Here is a 17500-nt window from a genome sequence, read left to right as displayed (position 1 = left end):
TTATTTCACCAACAAGAAAATATTTAAAGTCTCAACAAGATGAATTTATTACTGAAATAAGTCTTAATATTTATATTTTAAAAGGACATTTGCAGTGTTTTTGTGCTGATAGTTTGAACTTTTCTTGGAATGGAAGCAGTACTCATGTGTCTGTCTGTCTGTCTGTCTGTCTGTCTGTCTGTCTGTCTGTCTGTCTGTCTCTCTGCCTGTCTGTCTGTCTGCAGCTGACGTTGCCAGATGTTTGAATGGAGCCGTGGCCGTCGGCTGTGGATTCTTCTCTTGTCTAGAAAACTCGACCTGTGACACCGACGGGATGCACGAGATCTGTGAGCTCTTCCTCCAATCAGCTGCCACCTTCAACACAGAGGTCAGTCTGCCTGCCTGTCTCACCCGTCTGTCTGTCTCACCCATCTGTCTGTCTCACCTGTCTGTCTGTCTGTCTCACCTGTCTGTCTCACCTGTCTGTCTGTCTGTCTCACCTGTCTGTCTCACCTGTCTGTCTGTCTGTCTCACCTGTCTGTCTCACCCGTCTGTCTGTCTCACCCGTCTGTCTGTCTCACCCATCTGTCTCACCCGTCTGTCTGTCTCACCCATCTGTCTGTCTGTCTCACCTGTCTGTCTCACCCGTCTGTCTGTCTCACCCATCTGTCTGTCTCACCTGTCTGTCTCACCTGTCTGTCTGTCTCACCTGCCTGTCTGTCTGTCTCACCTGTCTGTCTCACCTGTCTGTCTGTCTGTCTCACCTGTCTGTCTCACCTGTCTGTCTGTCTGTCTCGCCTGTCTGTCTCGCCTGTCTGTCTGTCTCACCTGCCTGTCTGTCTCACCTGTCTGTCTGTCTCGCCTGTCTGTCTGTCTCACCTGCCTGTCTGTCTCACCTGCCTGTCTGTCTCACCTGTCTGTCTGTCTGTCTGTCTCACCTGTCTGTCTCGCCTGTCTGTCTGTCTCACCTGTCCGTCTCACCTGTCTGTCTCACCTGTCTGTCTGTCTCGCCTGTCTGTCTGTCTCACCTGTCTGTCTGTCTCGCCTGTCTGTCTGTCTCACCTGCCTGTCTGTCTCACCTGTCTGTCTGTCTCACCTGCCTGTCTGTCTCACCTGTCTGTCTGTCTGTCTGTCTCACCTGTCTGTCTCGCCTGTCTGTCTGTCTCACCTGTCCGTCTCACCTGTCTGTCTCACCTGTCTGTCTGTCTCACCCATCTGTCTGTCTCACCTGCCTGTCTGTCTCACCTGTCTGTCTCGCCTGTCTGTCTGTCTCACCTGTCTGTCTGTCTCGCCTGCCTGTCTGTCTCACCTGCCTGTCTGTCTCTCTCTTCAGGGTAAGACCTTCGTGAAGAAGAGTCTTCACTGCATCTCTCAGGGAATCTCATCGAAGGTTTTCCAAACGATCCGTCGCTGTAACATCTTCCAGAGGATGATCGCTGAGGTTTGTGACCACAGCGATCCTGCCTTTTGATTGGTCGCAGAGTTCCTCACTTTTGATTGGTTGCTGAGTTCCCGTCTCTCTTTTTATTTCATAATAAAAGGTGCAGGAAGAGTGTTACAGCAGTCTGGACATCTGCACTGTGGCTCGAACCAACCCTGACGCCATCGGAGAGGTGGTGCAGGTTCCCACGCACTTCCCCAACAGGTGAGCACTGAACACTGAAGGCCTGAAGACGAGAAGCAAAGAACTTTTAAAACGCTTGTTTTCTGAACGGGGTTTGGTTTGATTGATGCTATGCTAACAATGTAGCAGCTCCATCAACAATCAAAAGAACGTCAAATAGGCATAAATACAGTCACAAGTTATTGTTTGTACCATCAATAGAATTATAAGAAGTGGACGTAGTCGTCATGACGTCTCTCGTTGGTTTGTAAACGTTTTGAAGCTTCGAGTTCGCCATTTTGGCCGTCGCCATCTTGTTTCTTTGCAACCAGTGAACAGGAAGTGACCATATCTGGACTGAGGAGTGACGTAGAGACGGCGTATACGTCTCTATTAGAGACCTGTCAATCACAGTAGCCCCGCCCTAAAGCATCCCCTGCTTTATGGTCTGTGTGACTCTAAATGGACCATAATGTACTAAATGAACATCATGCTGTATTGAAGAAGACTTGAAACTAGAGATTGTGACATAAACTCATGTTTACAATGTTTACTGAGGTAATAAATCAAGAGAGAAGTAGAGTCATTTTCTATAGACTTCTACACAACCAGAGGAGTCTCCCCCTGGTGGACACTAGTGAAGTTGTACCTGCACAGTCTTGACTTCCTGTCCTGCTCCTCCAGATACTACAGCACTCTGCTGCAGACGCTGCAGGCCTGCGACGAGGAGACGGTGGCGGCGGTGAGGACCGGCCTCGTGGCCCGGCTGGGCCCCGACATGGAGACCTTCCTCCAGCTGGTCCAGAACAAACCGTGTGCCGCCAGCTCCGGCTCCGCCTCCTTCAACGACCCGTCCAGCTGGAGGAACATGCCCGTGTTCAACATCCAGCCGGGCTTCAGGGGTCGTGACCCCACCCACCTGTTCGCCAGGAAGAGGTCTGTGGACGACGTGGAGGGGGGGGGCAGAGCCGGCAGTAGAACACGTGCAGACCAATAAGCTGCATCTTTAGACGTGACGGGGGAATATTCACTGGTTATGGTTATTATTATTTAGGGTGATTCGCTCGGTCCGACCTGTTACAGACATTTGATTTACAGTGATGGTAATTAAATATTTATTTTCTTAAACAAGGTAATTTATGAGTTGTATGTAAGCAGCGAGAGGCCGAGGAGGTCCTGGAGACGTCCCCGCTGGTCGTGGAGCGTCTCACGTCTCCTGTGAAGAGGACGGACTGCTGGTCTGAGATCACCGTCGCACTTTGACTTCATGTGATGTTTGAATGAGAAGTTATGGAACATAAGACGCTGGTTTGTGTTAGAAATAAATCATATTATACGATTTCTGGCTCGTGTGATTTTTCTTCATCTGATCAAAACAAATAGTGTATGTGTTGTATATGTACACACATACAGTAATACAGATATACAATTACATGTCAAATAAACAGTACAATAATACTTCTAATGAAGTAGAAATGTATTCCTGAAAGAGGGAATAATAAACTCCTTTCTTCCTCTAGTTCTAATAAATATATAATTATACAATGTGCACCATTAAGTCAAAGGATTTATTTGAAAGGTCAAGAATAAATTTCATTTTAAACTTTATTTGTGTATCTTGTAGAAGAACCAGCAGCTGGTGTTTATGTCCATAAAAATATCCTCCAGCTGCCCATAAACTGCTCTTATGTTTGAACAGAGGTGGAAAATAAACAAGTACAAATACATCATTTACTAAGTAAAGTACAAGTCAGTGGAGCTGGTGGAAGATGTTCTCTGCAGGCTGAGCCTCACCAATCAATGTCAGCAAACAGCCCAGAACGATGAAATGAAACATGAAGGTATCAGTCGAACGCATTGTGCCATCAATAAGAGTCTGAGCCAGCAGGACTAACGATGACCAGGTCAGAGTCCAGGAACGGGTACGAAGGACCAGAACCGGGTTCAGGTCCGGATGACCTCTATAAACATATTGTTTTATCCTTTCTTCCTTTCAGGAAATAAATCGTTTCCTTCATACGAACTCAATCTACCGGGTGGTTTTATCTTAAGCTTTACATTGAAGGAGAAGGCAGAGGACATCCAGAGGACATCCAGAGGACATCCAGAGGACATCCAGAGGACATCCAGAGGACATCCAGAGGACATCCAGAGGACATCCAGAGGACTCTAAACGCTGCTGTGTAGTTCTACCAAGCTGCCACAGAGCAGCTGAGGCTGCATCAGATGCTACAGAGAACAACATTCAGGATGTGGAGGACAGGAGGCTGCTGATGAGGGGAAGTGGAAACAGGTGAGCAGGTGAATAAGAGAGTCATGTGACTGAGACAGGTGAGGTGAGTCTGAGGGCACCTGGTGGACAGATGGAGACCGGCAGGTCCAGAGAGTCTGAGGCCCGGTACCAACGTGCCCCCTTCAGACCATCTCATCCTGTGAGGAAAGAGCCTGAAGACGTTCAAACCAGGGAGTGAACACACAACCAAGAGATCCCCGTTCCTGTCCACACAGCCTCTCAGCCTCAGCCTGGTCCCTGAGGGTTCAGGGGTTAAGGCCTTAGGGAAGGACACAGGGATTAGACCTTCCTTTACCAGAGGAAAGGAGATAATGCCGTCCCACAATGCCTTGCAGCAGCGACATTCAAAGCAGTAACATGCTGCTCTAACATCGATGCTTCAGTATTAACGATCTAATGTCACATCAGTCACAAGGAGTACTTTTACTACTGATACGTACTTTTTACTGATAATACTTCTGTATTTTTACTGATGTAGGATTTTGAATGTAATGAAGTACCTTAATGTTGGAGACATTTTACTGCAATGAGTACTTTTGTATCAGTACTGCTGGTACTTTAAGTACGTGAAGCTGATAATACTACTTTGTATTATCAGTATTTTATACATTTCCTGAAGTAAAAGATTGTGAATACTTCTTTCAGTCTGCAGCATCATCGATGAACAAACCTCAGACTTCCTGCTCGTGATGTTGTTCATAAAACAGCACAGTCTGATGGTCTACAGGATGAGATGGTCTTAAGGGGCACGTTGGTTCAGTCTGATGGTCTACAGGATGAGATGGTCTTAAGGGACGCGTTGGTTCAGTCTGATGGTCTGCAGGATGAGATGGTCTTAATGGGCACGTTGGTTCAGTCTGATGGTCTACAGGATGAGATGGTCTTAATGGGCACGTTGGTTCAGTCTGATGGTCTACAGGATGAGATGGTCTTAAGGGGCACGTTGGTTCAGTCTGATGGTCTGCAGGATGAGATGGTCTTAAGGGGGCACGTTGGTTCAGTCTGATGGTCTGCAGGATGAGATGGTCTTAAGGGGCACGTTGGTTCAGTCTGATGGTCTGCAGGATGAGATGGTCTTAAGGGGCGCGTTGGTTCAGTCTGATGGTCTACAGGATGAGATGGTCTTAAGGGACGCGTTGGTTCAGTCTGATGTTCTGCAGGATGAGATGGTCTTAAGGGGCACGTTGGTTCAGTCTGATGGTCTACAGGATGAGATGGTCTTAAGGGGCGCGTTGGTTCAGTCTGATGTTCTGCAGGATGAGATGGTCTTAAGGGGCGCGTTGGTTCAGTCTGATGGTCTACAGGATGAGATGGTCTTAAGGGGCGCGTTGGTTCAGTCTGATGTTCTGCAGGATGAGATGGTCTTAAGGGGCACGTTGGTTCAGTCTGATGGTCTGCAGGATGAGATGGTCTTAAGGGGCACGTTGGTTCAGTCTGATGGTCTACAGGATGAGATGGTCTTAAGGGGCGCGTTGGTTCAGTCTGATGGTCTACAGGATGAGATGGTCTTAATGGGCGCGTTGGTTCAGTCTGATGGTCTGCAGGATGAGATGGTCTTAATGGGCGCGTTGGTTCAGTCTGATGGTCTGCAGGATGAGATGGTCTTAAGGGGCGCGTTGGTTCAGTCTGATGGTCTGCAGGATGAGATGGTCTTAATGGGCGCGTTGGTTCAGTCTGATGGTCTACAGGATGAGATGGTCTTAAGGGGCGCGTTGGTTCAGTCTGATGGTCTGCAGGATGAGATGGTCTTAAGGGGCGCGTTGGTTCAGTCTGATGGTCTGCAGGATGAGATGGTCTTAAGGGGCGCGTTGGTTCAGTCTGATGGTCTGCAGGATGAGATGGTCTTAATGGGCGCGTTGGTTCAGTCTGATAGTCTGCAGGATGAGATGGTCTTAAGGGGCACGTTGGTTCAGTCTGATGGTCTGCAGGATGAGATGGTCTTAAGGGGCGCGTTGGTTCAGTCTGATGGTCTACAGGATGAGATGGTCTTAAGGGGCGCGTTGGTTCAGTCTGATGGTCTGCAGGATGAGATGGTCTTAAGGGGCACGTTGGTTCAGTCTGATGGTCTGCAGGATGAGATGGTCTTAAGGGGCGCGTTGGTTCAGTCTGATGGTCTGCAGGATGAGATGGTCTTAAGGGGTACGTTGGTTCAGTCTGATGGTCTACAGGATGAGATGGTCTTAAGGGGCGCGTTGGTTCAGTCTGATGGTCTGCAGGATGAGATGGTCTTAAGGGGCGCGTTGGTTCAGTCTGATGGTCTACAGGATGAGATGGTCTTAAGGGGCGCGTTGGTTCAGTCTGATGGTCTACAGGATGAGATGGTCTTAAGGGGGCACGTTGGTTCAGTCTGATGGTCTGCAGGATGAGATGGTCTTAAGGGGCGCGTTGGTTCAGTCTGATAGTCTGCAGGATGAGATGGTCTTAAGGGGCACGTTGGTTCAGTCTGATGGTCTGCAGGATGAGATGGTCTTAAGGGGCGCGTTGGTTCAGTCTGATGGTCTACAGGATGAGATGGTCTTAAGGGGCGAGTTGGTTCAGTCTGATGGTCTGCAGGATGAGATGGTCTTAAGGGGCGCGTTGGTTCAGTCTGATGGTCTGCAGGATGAGATGGTCTTAAGGGGCGCGTTGGTTCAGTCTGATGGTCTACAGGATGAGATGGTCTTAAGGGGCACGTTGGTTCAGTCTGATGGTCTACAGGATGAGATGGTCTTAAGGGGCGCGTTGGGTCAGTCTGATGGTCTACAGGATGAGATGGTCTTAAGGGGCACGTTGGTTCAGTCTGATGGTCTGCAGGATGAGATGGTCTTAAGGGGTGCGTTGGTTCAGTCTGATGGTCTACAGGTTGAGATGGTCTTAAGGGGGCGCGTTGGTTCAGTCTGATGGTCTACAGGATGAGATGGTCTTAAGGGGCCGTTGGTTCAGTCTGATGGTCTGCAGGATGAGATGGTCTTAAGGGGCGCGTTGGTTCAGTCTGATGGTCTACAGGTTGAGATGGTCTTAAGGGGGCGCGTTGGTTCAGTCTGATGGTCTACAGGATGAGATGGTCTTAAGGGGCCGTTGGTTCAGTCTGATGGTCTACAGGATGAGATGGTCTTAAGGGGCCGTTGGTTCAGTCTGATGGTCTACAGGATGAGATGGTCTTAAGGGGCCGTTGGTTCAGTCTGATGGTCTGCAGGATGAGATGGTCTTAAGGGGCACGTTGGTTCAGTCTGATGGTCTACAGGATGAGATGGTCTTAAGGGGCGCGTTGGTTCAGGCTGATGGTCTGCAGGATGAGATGGTCTTAAGGGGCACGTTGGTTCAGTCTGATGGTCTGCAGGATGAGATGGTCTTAAGGGGTGCATTGGTTCAGGCTGATGGTCTGCAGGATGAGATGGTCTTAAGGGGCACGTTGGTTCAGTCTGATGGTCTGCAGGACACCCTGGTGGCTGAGAGTGAAACAAAGGTTTGTAAAGAGACGGTCAGAGGTCGTTGGACGTGAACAGAAACAGTGAAATAGTTTCTGTTTGTTCAGAGTCGTCGGTTCGATGCTGGAGGTGTTGATGTCTCTCACTCGGCCATCTGTCGCTCGGCTAATGGCCGACACATGACGTCTCCCTTATGGCCCATTAACTCCCCTCAGGCGTCACGTGTTAACGTTTCCAGGAAGTAGAGCCGATAGAAGCTGCAGCTGTGAGACAAACACGCTGCTGTTGACTGAAGGTTGAGTTTTAAATGAGGAAGCAAAGTTCAAACTCTGCAGCAGAAGTTAAAAAGGTCATTAATAATTTAATGACATTTAGGAATAAAAGTCTGACGCACGACGACGTTTTTAAATCTTTAGGCGGAAGATGTTTGATTTAGTTTGAAGAAGAAAGCACAATCAATCAACATGTAGTGAGATGGTTTCATGACTTTATCTCCAGAACCGTCAGTTTAAACTACATGAAGATACAATAAAATGAAATAACTAAATTAAACTAAATATCCCACATGGAGCTCAACATTGAGACTGAGATCAAAAGTACTTCTCAGTATTTGTTTTACAGATTTCATGTTTTTTCAAAGTTGAAGGAATAGTTCAGTATTTTGGGACTTGTTTCTTGTAGAGTTAAATCTTCACCGTAGACTTTAGTGTTCTCTGTGAGCTTTAGGTGGATTCTGTTACCTCTGGACAGTCAGGCTTGCTGTTTCCCTCTGTTTCCAGTCGTTATGCTAAGCTAACTAGCTGTAGCTTCATATTGATTGTACATGAGAGGACTCAATCTGAACATCTAACTCTTGAATAGGCATATACGTGTTCCCCTCAGTGTTCAACAATTTATTCAAGCTGTTGAGTGTTTTTTTGCCGAATCCTAACTTCCTGTGACAATGGAAGTTTATTTTGAAAATACACCATGCATGTAACGAGTGCATATGTCACGAATTCCCCTTCATATTCGTTTGTTTTCATCCTGCCTGCCTGTTTAATTAACTCTCCTGCCACTCACACCGGGCACCTCTCATTCCCCTCACCTGGTGGTCCTCACCTGGTCCTCCTTACCTGGTCCCCCTCACCTGGTGGTCCTCACCTGGTCCTCCTCACCTGGTCCTCCTCACCTGGTCCCCCTCACCTGGTCCTCCTCACCTGGTCCTCCTCACCTGGTCCCCCTCACCTGGTCCTCCTCACCTGGTCCTCCTCACCTGGTGGTCCTCACCTGGTGGTCCTCACCTGGTCCTCCTCACCTGGTCCCCCTCACCTGGTGGTCCTCACCTGGTCCCCCTCACCTGGTCCCCCTCACCTGGTCCTCCTCACCTGGTCCCCCTCACCTGGTGGTCCTCACCTGGTCCCCCTCACCTGGTGGTCCTCACCTGGTCCCCCTCACCTGGTCCTCCTCACCTGGTGGTCCTCACCTGGTCCTCCTCACCTGGTCCCCCTCACCTGGTCCTCCTCACCTGGTCCCCCTCACCTGGTCCCCCTCACCTGGTCCCCCTCACCTGGTCCTCCTCACCTGGTCCTCCTCACCTGGTAATCCTGACACGTATATGACTCGAGGGATGATGAGAGTGCCACAGCTCAGAGCAAGTTATTATATTGATGTTCGAATGTTTTGGCACGACAGAAGTTCACTGAACATCTGCAGCATCTTCAGAGAACGAGAGGTTTTCTCTGGAAATGATTCAGATCATCTGGGATGTTTTTACTGCTTGAAAACAGGAAGCAGAGGGACGGAGAGAGCCGGAGGCCGTTCTGACTGATTTAGTACGATTCGTAAAGTCAGCCGGCGGCTGCAGAGGGAATAAGACGTCAGAGACAGAAGAGCACGATGAACGTTCACAGGAGCCTCCTGTCCAATGTAACGTTTCCTCCCCACAGAGAGGAAACTGATTCAGGATCTGCAGAGAAAACCAGCCAGAGGAAGGTGTGTGTGTGTGTGTTTGGCCTCTTGTACTTACGACATAGTGAGGACCGAACGTTTTTAACTACAAAGTGAGGACGCGTTTTGTCCATTTAATCACAACGTCTCAACCGGAGTAAAAATTCAAAAAATAATTTTAATACTGTTGTTAATCAGTTAATTTTAGACATTCAACTAGAAGCTTTTTCTGTAAATGGCGGCTGTACTCAGCGGGAGGATAAGTACAATGTTGACGTGTACATCATCTTTGGCAACGTGACTTTACTGCGGAGAAAAACATGAAATATTGGTGCAAAATAAACGAATGAACACAAAAGCACAAAGAAATACATCTATAAATGAGTAATTCATTTTATTACACATTCAAAGATTTATTCATATTTTTCTGTGCATTTGATTCATTCATCTGTTTCTCCCTTTATTTACTTTTCCCTTTCATTTCATATTTGTCTTTTAAATCCAGTTTGGTCTTCCACATAACACACTATTATTTACAATATTCACACATTATTATTATTAACATAACCAAAGCACTGATGCAATGGGCAGCACAGCAGCAGCTCTCGCAGTCCTCTCTCAGGTGAACTCAGTCTTTATGAATGAGATGCTGCTTCCTGAGGCCTAACTGGGGAGTCCAGCTCAGTCCAGCTGTTCTTCACATCAGGCGGCCGCTGATGGACGACAGTGAGGCGGTTTCTTCTGAGTCTCCTCTGGCCGCGGGCCTCGTCTGGGGCCGCCACCGCCCGGCGCAGCAGAGGAAACGGGATGAAGGCGATGCAGGAATGCAAAAATAAGAAAAGGGTCCCAGGACGCTTATGTGGAGCTACAGGAACGAGCCGAGTCGGAGGAGGCGGCGACCGTAGAATACTGGACCAGAGGAACGGCCAGTTCCAGGTACTCCTGCAGAGACAGAATCACAGGATTAGATATCGGACGGTATGAACAGATTTGTAACGCTGAAACAAAACTCCAAACCCCAGAGATTTCAGCTACAACAGGTCAGAGTGTCCCAGGGAACGTTTGCAGGTATTTTCAGCCGTTTTCAGCAGAAACTACTGGATTTCTTTTGTAAAAATACAATTAACTTTTGATGGAAGTAACACTTTGCTACGGTGGCCGACACGGACAAACCATAGACTCCCTATAAGAAGTGGACGAAGTCACCGTGAGGTCGACTGGGATTTAGTCGTCGCCATCTTGGATTACGACCTTCACCATTTCGGCATTTTTTGCAACCAGTGAACAGGAAGTGACCATATCTGGACTGAGGAGGAGAGACGTAGAGACGCAGTATATGCCTCTGGTAGAGACCTGTCAATCAGTGTGTAGCCCCGCCCTAAAGCATCCCCTGCTTTATGGTTTATTAGAGACCTGTCAATCACAGTAGCCCCGCCCTAAAGCATCCCCTGCTTTATGGTCTGTGTGACTCTAAATGGACCATAATGTACTAAATGAACATCATGCTGTATTGAAGAAGACTTGAAACTAGAGATTGAGACATAAACTCATGTTTACAATGTTTACTGAGGGAATAAATCAAGAGAGAAGTAGAGTCATTTTCTATAGACTTCTATACAACCAGAGGAGTCGCCCCCTGGTGGCCACTAGAGAGAATGCAGGTTTAAGAAATCCCAAATAAGAAAACATTGGTTAAAATTGTGTTTCTTCGTAAAAGTTTCTTCTTGAAAACAGTTGGTGAATGAGGCTCAGTGCTGAAGTCGTCGATGTCTCATCAATATTGACTTCTAATGAACTGAATGGCGGTATCTTGATGAACACGTTACCTGGTTCGCCATGACAGAAAGAATGCGGTCCAAGTCTTCGACCAGCTGTGAGAACGTCGGTCTGCGAGACGGGACGGCGTTCCAGCAGTCTCTCATCATCAGATACCTGAAGACACAAGAACCAGCACCAGACATCAACTCTCATTCACCTGAGACAGCTCGTCCTTCAGACGAGCTCTCTGCTCGTTGTTTAGTTTGTTTAAAAAAACAACAGAAATATATAATATCAACATAATATCAATATAAACCCACTGGGCTCTGAAGCCTGCACCTAAATACTATTTCAATTTCACAATATTATAGAGAACACAAAATGAATACAGATAAGATATGACTACGTACTATTGATGACAAAGAATTTAACAAGATATGATATTAGGGGTGTAACGGTTCACAGAATCCACGGTTGGGTACGATACAGTGGAGCCACGGTTCGGTACGGTTCGGTTCAGTAGAAAACTATAAATGCAGAGAAATGTACTTGATTTTAAAATATATTTATTCATTACAACTAACATCATGAAGTTATTCTTTGACTTTGATCAATGATGAACTATACCTGAGTGACTCATCTTCTGGGTGTCTTCTTAGCAACACATCAGCATAAAAAACAGAAACTGCTCCTGAATGTGATGTAGTATTGTTACTTACATCTTGTATTGTTACTTACATCTTGCAAAAGAGATTTTTAATCGCAATGGGACGACCTGCTTAAATAAAGGTTTATGTTTTGATGGGACTACCTGCTTAAATAAAGGTTTATGTTTTGATGGGACTACCTGCTTAAATAAAGGTTTATGTTTTGATGGGACTACCTGCTTAAATAAAGGTTTATGTTTTGTTTTTTTTCAAACGTATTCGGTTCGTCATGCGTACCGAACGCTTCAACAGGAATACGCGTCCCGTTACAGCCCTAGTGTATATAACACCAACACCTCAGGAACATGAGAACATTTCTACTTCTTGTTCGTCATTATAGGACCGACTCAAAGTGTAAGGTCTACGTTCCGCTCGGAGGACCAGGTTTTGGATGCGGACTCACAGCTCCTGGGTGCAGTCCGAGGGTTTCTCCATGCGGTGTCCCTCCTTCAGCAGCTTGAAGAGCTCCTCCACGGGGACTCCGGGGTACGGAGACCCCCCGAGGGTGAAGATCTCCCACAGCAAGACTCCGAACGACCACCTGAACAATGATGAACGACATCATCAGAGAGGAAGGCCTTCGATAGTCATCTTCAGATGTTTTACATTGATTTGAACCACATTGTTTGATGGAATTCAGGAAACATTTGCATCTTTTAGAAAGAGACTACAGCATCATGATGCTTATTCAGCAGAGTCACTGTATTTATGAGTTCATGCACATAGAAGCAACAGTTGATTCATCTCTTAATCAATCAATAGCCATGTTTGATTCATCGTTTGAGTTGTTTTTCAGGTAAAAAATAGCAAAAAAGTTTCTATGATGTGAATATTTGATGCGTTTCAAATATATTTGGGTTTCGCACTTTGTGAAGCTTTGATGAGCTTTTTCTTTTTTACAGAGCAAACAACAACCAGCAGATGAACTCATAATGAATATCTCCGTTAGTCGTGGTTGTGACTCGTCTGATTAATATTCAGACTTGTATATTATATTATATTATTAAATGCCTGAAACAAAACAAACAACGACAGATAAATGAAAACCCGTCGAGTCTTTAAAGCCGAAACTCACACGTCGCTTTGATGCGTGTAGACGCGGTCAAATAAAGCTTCTGGTGCCATCCACTTCACCGGGAGACGACCCTGAGGACATGAAGACATGAAGAAGACATGAAGACATGAAGACATGTAGGCATGAAGACATGAAGACATGAAGAAGACATGAAGACATGAAGACATGAAGACATGAAGAAGACATGAAGACATGAAGACATGAAGACATGAAGACATGAAGAAGACATGAAGACATGAAGACATGAAGACATGAAGAAGACATGAAGACATGAAGACATGAAGACATGAAGACATGTAGGCATGAAGACATGTAGGCATGAAGACATGAAGACATGAAGACATGAAGACATGTAGGCATGAAGACATGAAGACATGAAGACATGAAGACATGTAGGCATGAAGACATGAAGACATGAAGACATGAAGACATGTAGGCATGAAGACATGAAGACATGAAGACATGAAGACATGTAGGCATGAAGACATGTAGGCATGAAGACATGAAAAAAACATGAAGACATGAAGACATGAAGAAGACATGAAGACATGAAGACATGAAGAAGACATGAAGACATGAAGACATGTAGGCATGAAGACATGTAGGCATGAAGACATGAAAAAAACATGAAGACATGAAGACATGAAGAAGACATGAAGACATGAAGACATGAAGAAGACATGAAGAAGACATGAAGACATGAAGACATGAAGAAGACATGAAGACATGAAGACATGTAGGCATGAAGACATGTAGGCATGAAGACATGAAAAAAACATGAAGACATGAAGACATGAAGAAGACATGAAGACATGAAGACATGAAGAAGACATGAAGACATGTAGGCATGAAGACATGTAGGCATGAAGACATGAAGACATGAAGAAGACATGAAGACATGAAGACATGAAGAAGACATGAAGACATGTAGGCATGAAGACATGAAGACATGAAGAAGACATGAAGACATGAAGAAGACATGAAGACATGTAGGCATGAAGACATGTAGGCATGAAGACATGAAGACATGAAGAAGACATGAAGACATGAAGACATGAAGACATGAAGACATGAAGAAGACATGAAGACATGAAGACATGAAGACATGAAGAAGACATGAAGACATGAAGACATGAAGACATGAAGACATGTAGGCATGAAGACATGTAGGCATGAAGACATGAAGACATGAAGACATGTAGGCATGAAGACATGAAGACATGAAGACATGAAGACATGTAGGCATGAAGACATGAAGGCATGAAGACATGAAGACATGAAGACATGAAGACATGTAGGCATGAAGACATGTAGGCATGAAGACATGAAAAAAACATGAAGACATGAAGACATGAAGAAGACATGAAGACATGAAGACATGAAGAAGACATGAAGACATGAAGACATGTAGGCATGAAGACATGTAGGCATGAAGACATGAAAAAAACATGAAGACATGAAGAAGACATGAAGACATGAAGACATGAAGAAGACATGAAGACATGAAAAAAACATGAAGACATGAAGACATGTAGGCATGAAGACATGTAGGCATGAAGACATGAAAAAAACATGAAGACATGAAGACATGAAGAAGACATGAAGACATGAAGACATGAAGAAGACATGAAGACATGAAGACATGTAGGCATGAAGACATGTAGGCATGAAGACATGAAAAAAACATGAAGACATGAAGACATGAAGAAGACATGAAGACATGAAGACATGAAGAAGACATGAAGAAGACATGAAGACATGAAGACATGAAGAAGACATGAAGACATGAAGACATGTAGGCATGAAGACATGTAGGCATGAAGACATGAAAAAAACATGAAGACATGAAGACATGAAGAAGACATGAAGACATGAAGACATGAAGAAGACATGAAGACATGTAGGCATGAAGACATGTAGGCATGAAGACATGAAAAAAACATGAAGACATGAAGACATGAAGAAGACATGAAGACATGAAGAAGACATGAAGACATGTAGGCATGAAGACATGTAGGCATGAAGACATGAAAAAAACATGAAGACATGAAGACATGAAGAAGACATGAAGACATGAAGACATGAAGAAGACATGAAGACATGAAAAAAACATGAAGACATGAAGACATGTAGGCATGAAGACATGTAGGCATGAAGACATGAAAAAAACATGAAGACATGAAGACATGAAGAAGACATGAAGACATGAAGACATGAAGAAGACATGAAGACATGAAAAAAACATGAAGACATGAAGACATGAAGAAGACATGAAGACATGAAGACATGAAGAAGACATGAAGACATGAAGACATGAAGAAGACATGAAGACATGAAAAAAACATGAAGACATGAAGACATGAAGAAGACATGAAGACATGAAGACATGTAGGCATGAAGACATGTAGGCATGAAGACATGAAAAAAACATGAAGACATGAAGACATGAAGAAGACATGAAGACATGAAGACATGTAGGCATGAAGACATGAAAAAAACATGAAGACATGAAGACATGAAGAAGACATGAAGACATGAAGACATGAAAAAAACATGAAGACATGAAGAAGACATGAAGACATGAAGACATGAAAAAAACATGAAGACATGAAGACATGAAGAAGACATGAAGACATGAAGCCATGAAGACATGGAGACATGAGGACATGAAGCCATGAAGACATGGAGACATGGCGACATGAGGACATGAAGACATGTAGATATGAAGACATGTAGACATGGAGACATGAGGACACGAGGACATGAGGTAGTCTTACGTTGGTGGTCTTCTTGTAGTAGTCGATGTGGTGGACGTCTCGAGCGAGACCGAAGTCAGCGATCTTCATGACGTTGTCTTCTGTGACCAACACGTTCCGGGCCGCCAGGTCTCTGTGAATACACTGAGAGGAGACACAGCAGCGTTACATCGTCTCCATGATGGAGACCTGGTCTTTATAGGGGGGGGGGGGGGGGCAGCAGGTCAACAGAAGACGCCACATAGATGAGGTGCATCGTCTGAAAGCTGCAGAATGTGTCAAGTTGTTCATAATATTCTCTTTTAAATCACTTCATAAAACACATTTTTACAGAATGGCTTTTATGTGATTTCTTTCTTTTTTTAAATATTTTTTAATTTTTTATTTTCGTCAAAGTTTCACAGAATTTTTGTCACATTAGTTTCAGAAGAAAAGAAGAAGAAACCATTTTTATTGTCATATCCACGAAATTTGACTTCTGCATTTGACCCATCCCTGTATATAGGGAGCAGTGGGCTGCCAATGACAGGCGCCCGGGGAGCCGGGGGGTCAGTTGATCCTCGGTTGCCAGACAACCCTCTTAACCAGTGAGCCACGGTCACCCACTGAGGAGCTCAGAATTGAATGTTTTTTACAGACTGGTTAAAACAGACTTTTTAAATGAGTCATCAATGAGAGTTTCGGTTGCTTTCTCTGATGGAAGCGTTCGTCACACATCACATGGTGTGTTCAAGGAGATGAGAATCTGACAATAATGACGTTTTTTACAGCTTCTGTCTGTGATGAACGGTGTAGTTTTGGCGATCGTTTAAAGTAATCATGCTTTTCAATCCAGCATGCGGGTTTTGGGGTTCAGAGGTTTAGTGACGGGTGTTTCAGATTCACACTGACTGACCTTCTTGGAGGCCAGGTAGGCCATCCCTCGGGCCACCTGGTACGCAGCCGACACCAGCTCCCTAACCTCCAGACTTCCCAGAGACGCCTGCCTCGGCCCGCTCCAGTACTCCAACCCGACCGGTCGCCGAGTGCGGAGGAACTCCCTCAGGTTCCCCTGCGAGGCGTACTCCACCACCACGTACAGGGTGCCTAACGGACGAGGACGAGGTCAACCGTTCACATCTGGACAACACACATCAACACAGACAGGCCGTCACGCATCCTGAACACACTCACCGCCCTGAGTGCACGCTCCCAGCAGGTTGATGATGTTCTTGTGTTTGCCGATCATCTTCATCATCTCCATCTCAGAGATCAGGTCAGAAAGGTCCTTCTCTGTGGCGTCCGCTGCACACGACAACAAAGGGTCAAAGGTCAAATCATTCTGACTCATGTGAAGAGAGATCAACATCTGGACTATAATAATAAACTAAAAGAATACTGAACTAATTAATATCAACATGAAACTACCCCAGTTGATTACTTATATTAAGACAATTTATAATACAAGTTTTCTGAAATGTTATGTTTAAATATGCAAATGTAAACGTCATTCAGTTTCGAAAGCAGCTCTCACCTTTCAGCATCTTCACAGCCACCTTAGAGAGGCGCGTCGGTTTATTCCTGTCGACCCCGACGGCTTCAGCCAGAACCACCTGACCGAAACATCCTTCACCCAGAGGCTTCCCCAGAGTCAGCCTGAGGACGACACGCAGAAGACATGTTACCGGCATGTTCTCAATACGCTAGACATGTTGCCGACATGATATCAATACGTTAGACATGTTACCGACATGTTATCAATACGTTAGACATGTTACCGACATGCTATCAATACGCTAGACATGTTACCGACATGTTATCAATACGCTAGACATGTTACAGACATATCAATATGCTGGACATGTTACAGACATATCAATATGCTAGACATGTTACCGACATATCAATATGCTAGACATGTTACCGACATGGTATCAATACGCTAGACATGTTACCGACATGGTATCAATACGCTAGACATGTTACTGACATGTTATCAATACGTTAGACATGT

The 17500-nt window shown here is 45.4% G+C and overlaps 2 protein-coding genes across 4 annotated transcripts in view; one reads left to right on the top strand and one right to left on the bottom strand.

The window, feature by feature from the left end:
• The window catches only part of stc1l (stanniocalcin 1, like), a gene marked incomplete at both ends in the record, with an annotated part of 2882 nt that extends 303 nt beyond the window's left edge, over positions 1–2579 (top strand). The window contains 4 exons of the mRNA XM_079289336.1: positions 225–367; positions 1313–1420; positions 1521–1624; positions 2267–2579. Coding sequence (XP_079145462.1) covers positions 225–367; positions 1313–1420; positions 1521–1624; positions 2267–2579 — 668 coding nt within the window. The remainder of the gene's footprint in view (positions 1–224; positions 368–1312; positions 1421–1520; positions 1625–2266) is intronic.
• A 6833-nt stretch (positions 2580–9412) lies between these two features.
• Positions 9413–17500, bottom strand: part of fgfr1b (fibroblast growth factor receptor 1b) — a 23323-nt gene continuing 15235 nt past the window's right edge. For all 3 annotated transcript variants that reach the window (XM_079290130.1, XM_079290131.1, XM_079290129.1), the window contains exons 10-17: positions 17021–17142; positions 16681–16791; positions 16403–16593; positions 15529–15651; positions 12752–12822; positions 12080–12217; positions 11038–11143; positions 9413–10153 (exon numbers count right to left, since the gene is read on the bottom strand). In XM_079290130.1, coding sequence (XP_079146256.1) covers positions 10067–10153; positions 11038–11143; positions 12080–12217; positions 12752–12822; positions 15529–15651; positions 16403–16593; positions 16681–16791; positions 17021–17142 — 949 coding nt within the window. In that variant the 3' untranslated portion in view covers positions 9413–10066. The remainder of the gene's footprint in view (positions 10154–11037; positions 11144–12079; positions 12218–12751; positions 12823–15528; positions 15652–16402; positions 16594–16680; positions 16792–17020; positions 17143–17500) is intronic.

This window comes from Melanostigma gelatinosum (genome assembly GCF_949748355.1).
Source record: "Melanostigma gelatinosum genome assembly, chromosome: 18".
In the NCBI taxonomy this organism is placed as follows: domain Eukaryota; kingdom Metazoa; phylum Chordata; class Actinopteri; order Perciformes; family Zoarcidae; genus Melanostigma; species Melanostigma gelatinosum.
Note: the sequence above shows the minus strand (reverse complement) of the source record. Positions and strands in the feature narration are given on the sequence as shown.